Source organism: Trachymyrmex septentrionalis, unplaced genomic scaffold (genome assembly GCF_001594115.1).
Source record: "Trachymyrmex septentrionalis isolate Tsep2-gDNA-1 unplaced genomic scaffold, Tsep1.0 scaffold51, whole genome shotgun sequence".
NCBI classification, from domain to species: Eukaryota; Metazoa; Arthropoda; class Insecta; order Hymenoptera; family Formicidae; genus Trachymyrmex; species Trachymyrmex septentrionalis.
In genome coordinates, this window is record NW_017305683.1 from 332,115 (window position 1) to 337,447 (window position 5,333).

Genomic DNA, 5,333 nt, shown 5'->3' on the forward strand with positions numbered 1-5,333 from the left:
GTATATACTACTATTTATTTATAGCTCAATATGGATTAAACAAAAATAATAAAATATAGTTATTAGACGTATAACATTTTAGTTGTAAAAGCGTGTATGTAAAATACTGTTATAACTAAAATAATGTTACAGCGTTTCCGTGCTACATTAACATTTATTACAAACAGTATAAATCTAGCTAATTCTATTCTAATATTTAAATCATTTTAAGTTAAAAAGTTTACTATTCAAAAAGATAGAAATGTGTTGAAATGTTGCACTAGCATATTTTGTAAGGAAAATTAATGAAACACGAAAACGTTATAGTCATTTTCTATAACTCGAATAAAAATTGGATGATAAAAATATTTATATAAAGTTTTTGTGTCATTTTTGTAATTTTACTTTTGTCTTATTGTTAAATTAGGTCTGAAATAACGCTCACTTCTTATAAAACATTATGTAAAGTATGTAGGTATAAAAAATATATATATGGCTTGAATATGTTTATACTTGAGTCTTAAAGTTAATGTTACGTTAAAGTTATTTATTAACTTCATCGATTAATGTGCGCGCGCGCGTGTGTGTGTGTGTGTGTGTGTGTGTTGCGTTACCTTAATAAAGTTTCGAATGAGATAATATCTAACAACGTCGACAGAAAATTAAAGACGGAATTATAAGGCGGAAAGAACGTGCACGTGATACAAATACAAATATTAGATATTATCTCACTCAAAATTTTATGAAGGTGACAAAGAGTATATAAACTTGTAGAGGTACCGCAGCGCATTACTTCGAAACCACAGTACTGAAGTTGAAAAAGTCATGGCAAGTCCAAAAGATTACAGCGCGTTTAGTACAGTTCAAAGATATAGAATATCGGCTATAATTGAAGAGTTTGCCGATAATCTAGTAAAAATAAGTGGAAAGTGTATAGACATCGGTTGCGGTCCTGGAGATACAACAAAGGAATTTCTGTTACCGAGTATAAATTCCAATGGAGAAATAATTGGTAAAAGAATATTAAATTGTAAAATTATAATGTGACAAAAATCGACATTATAAATAATTATTTAATTAAATGCTTTTGCGAAGGTATAGATATTTCGGAGAACATGATTAAATATGCAAATGATAAATTTAAAGACGAAAAACGGCTTCAATTCGACACATTAAATATTGAAACTAAAAATTTACCTAAGAAATATATTTCACAATTTAATCATATATTTTCGTTTCACACTTTACAATGGTGCAACGATATCCGGTAAGTAATATACTATATAAAAAAAAAACATAATTTAAGCTAAAATATATTTAACTTTTAAATAGTAAAAATACAAAGGATTTCTGGAATTCAAATAAATCAAATAAAAAATAGGGCTATATCCTATTAAAAATTCTTGTAAGTTTTTTGTAAACTAAATCTTAAAAGAGTTGTATATGATCAATCAAGATTACTAAATGAACGTATATGATTATAAAAAAATCTTATATATAATATAATTTGTTCATGAATTTCACTAGTAATCTTTAATATCTTAAGAATCTGGAATGAATCGTACATGATAATTTATATCGCAAAAGAAGATCTTGCCTTAGTCTTATAAGCTTATAAACAAATTTTTTTTTAAGTAGTTTCTTTACAACATCATCCAAGAATATGATATTAAGAAAAAGTTTTAGTCTAGAGCTTCAATATTTTTTATCAATTTTTTTCATAAGAAAAGGAAAGAGATATCAAAATAATGCTTTTTGCATTATGTTTTTTATATTTCAATATACAAAAAAAATTTTTATTTTTAAAAATATAAAAAATTGCGGCTGTAACAATATGGGTACATCAGAGCAGCGCGTGACTAATTGGCGGAAAATCTTGAGTGTCGACAGTTTATCCGAGACAAAAAAATTAATAAAATTATTAAAATATATTAAATTTATGGAGTCATAAACCTCATTTTATTCAAAAAATTTGGAAATTTACAGAATAACAATCATTTGAAATTAAGTGTCAATTTTCACGAACTTTTTTTCATTTTCAACTTATTCAAAGAAATAGTTATTTTAGAAAATTTATTTCTATATTCATAGCCTCATAAAAACTGTCTATTTTACATGGAAGAAAACTTTATGTCGGATGATTGGTTGAAGCTGTAGAATTTCTCGCCAGTTTGAAAAATGTGAATTCGAAAAAAACGCGTTTAAAGTTTTACTTTAAGATAACAATATTTACTTTTTATTAACAATATTTTGCAACTTAATTTAATCAGCAATTCCTGACCTAATAAGTCAATTTCCCCTCCTGTTCGAAGAACAAATTTTGCTGCATTTGAGCCCTTTTTCTTTCGATTCTTGCTTGTTTTGCGCATAATATCGTTGAGCTCACTTGATTTTCGACCGATGCAAAATCCAATTGAACAAGTCATAAATTGCTTTAAAATTTTGAATATTGCAAAATCCTTTTAAAGGCACATTCTACACACTTTAGAGATGCAAAAAATGTAAAAAAAAATTAATTTTTTTTACCCTGCAAAGTAGAACTTCTCCTTAATAATTTATAATTTCTAAGTATTACATGAAAGATCATGTATCTTAAAAAATATATAATTATGAAATACCTTATCTTTTAAGTTAATGCAGGAATCTGACATAAATCGTACACGATAATTTGTATAGTAATGAAAAGATTTTAATTACTACTTTAGTTTAATAAGATACTCTTAAGAAATAATTTTTTCATATGATTGCTCCAAAGTAATAAACATATTAATCATCCCAGTAAACAAAATGGAATTATTGAATGAACAGAAACTGGATTGAATATATGAAATAAAAAAGAATTAAGAAAAATTAAAAAATTTATTAGAATACTGAAGATGAATAAATAAAAGGTTGAAATGTAAATTATCTCTAAACAAAATAAACAAAATAAATGGCGAAAAAGAGTCGTTGAATAATATATATAATTAAAGATAATAGTCATAGATACATAAAATAGTAAAACGGCGTATATTAAAATATAAAACAAACAAGTTTCGACTGCTGGATTGAGCCTTCCTCAGATGTAAAAAGAATATAATATAAAAGACATAAAAGAATACAACAAAAAAATAATAATAAATCGATAACATTCAGTAACGCAACATTTTTAAATGTTATCGATTTATTATTATTTTTTTGTTGTATTCTTTTATGTCTTTTATATTATATTCTTTTTACATCTGAGGAGGGCTCAATCCAGCAGCCGAAACTTGTTTGTTTTATATTTTAATATACGCTGTTTTACTATTTTATGTATCTATGACTATTATCTTTAATTATATATATTATTCGACGACTCTTTTTCGCCATTTATTTTGTTTATTTTGCTTATACATAAAGAGTCTTTACACCGCTGTTATTTAAATTATCTCTGTTTTAATGAACTGATAAATTATAATTTTGCTATAACTGGCGTAAGCATTTTATGCTTCTTTCTCAAATTAAGTTTAATTTAGTCGAAAAGTTGTTATTCAATTTATGTAAAAAGAATTTTATTTTAGCTAAAATAAATTCTTTTAAATCCTATTCAACTCCTTGCTTGTTCTAATCCATTTTATTTATTGGGATACGAGCAATAAATCACACAAAATTCCAATAGTATTCTTGTAATATTTTCATAATGACACTTCAGTTATATTCATACAAGATTTACGTAACATGCGCGCAAGATTCATATAACATGTGTATAAGAGTCATGTAATATGGGTATAAGATTTATGCAAGATTTTTTATTTACCTACAGATATAGGTCGTATGCGATATATTCTTATATAATCTTGTATATTCTTGTCCGAAATTCGTATGTAAATCTTGAAAGATCTTACAAGAATTTTTCATGTAAGAATTTGCAGCAGAATAGGCATCAATGCGAATTGCAAGCGCAATCAACTTAATAAGAACCCATTTTAATTAGTGACATATACATAGAGTAGCACAAATCGAAGTTATTGCAATTCTTATGGATTAAAATTCTTAATTTTTATTAACTGAACATATTATTAAACTTTATAATCAAACTTAAATTAATTATTTCTTTCAAACATATTTATGCATGTGCGTATGTATCAAATTTAGAGTAAAACTAATCAAATTCTCTGTTTCATTTAACAGACAAGTCTTCGAAAATATTTATCAAATGCTGCAACCTGATGGAACTATACTTTTGAATATAGTAACATTTAATAATGCATATGAAGTTCTCAGAATTTTGGCGCGAAACACTCGTTTTGCATCATATGTGCCTGTAATATATTATTGAAATATAATTATAATTTAATTTTTGTTTAACTATTTTTAATATTTTTATTAAACATGTTTTATAAAAAATTCCTTTTAATTTTGAATTTTTAATCATTAATTATTATTCTTAATTTTTTAAAGGAAACTATGAAAAATATTTCGCCATATCATGAGTCAAAAAATCCTCTCAAAGAGTTGAAAGAATTACTTAAAAGTATCGGATTTACAATTCATCATTGCAGTCTTCGGGAAGGGAGCTATGGCAATAAAAAATCAGAACAATTTGTCAGTAAGTTTCGTTGAGAATAATTTAAATCAAGTCGAAACACGTACGAAAGAAAATGTATGTCTAATAGAAGAAACAATATAAATTTATGTCTAATATTATACTAGCGTACGAACTACCGCGTTAATTCTTATACGTCCCAGGAATTTTTAATACTTTAATACATATGCATTTGTAATGTTTTTTAATAGATTCAATATTATCCATCTTGACATTTCTTGATAACATGCCAAATGTCCTGAGGAATGACTTCAAGAATATATTTCGACATGAATATATGAGAAGATTGATTAACTACAAATCAATACATAATAATGAAGAACATACATTGGATCTATATAAAGAATTAATAATTTATGCACAAAAGATTATATAATAATTGCATGAACATATATATCATCGTAGAAAACATCAAGAGTAGAAGATATAACATTACAGCACTAATTTATGAACTAACAAATATTTATATACTAATATTGTAACATCAATACTATTAATTAATAAATTCTTTGTAATTCACATCCTATATTGTTATATTCCATATCTAGATTGATATATATAGAATATGAAATCAAATTTTAAGGAATTAAACCTTTTTAAATAAGAATCATGTAATGTATACACATGCGTATAGTCAAAGTGTAAAGCTTTGCACAAAGCTAAACATATAAATCTTAATTATTGGTTGATAAAAAATTAAATTTATATTCTTTAAAAATTTAATATATATGTACAATTTTATAGTAATTGGAAATTAATGCAGATAAAAAAATCATTGTATCGTACA

The 5,333-nt window shown here is 25.1% G+C and overlaps 1 protein-coding gene across 1 annotated transcript; it reads left to right on the forward strand.

Annotated features, from left to right (window-relative positions):
- The first annotated feature begins 804 nt into the window (after nt 1-804).
- Nucleotides 805-4,978, forward strand: LOC108751728 (juvenile hormone acid O-methyltransferase-like). The gene is made up of 5 exons (XM_018492079.1): nt 805-991; nt 1,075-1,246; nt 4,132-4,264; nt 4,402-4,549; nt 4,738-4,978. The coding sequence occupies exons 1-5, from the start codon at nt 805-807 to the stop codon at nt 4,920-4,922; spliced, it is 825 nt and encodes a 274-aa protein (XP_018347581.1). The 3' UTR covers nt 4,923-4,978.
- The last annotated feature ends 355 nt before the right edge of the window (nt 4,979-5,333 follow it).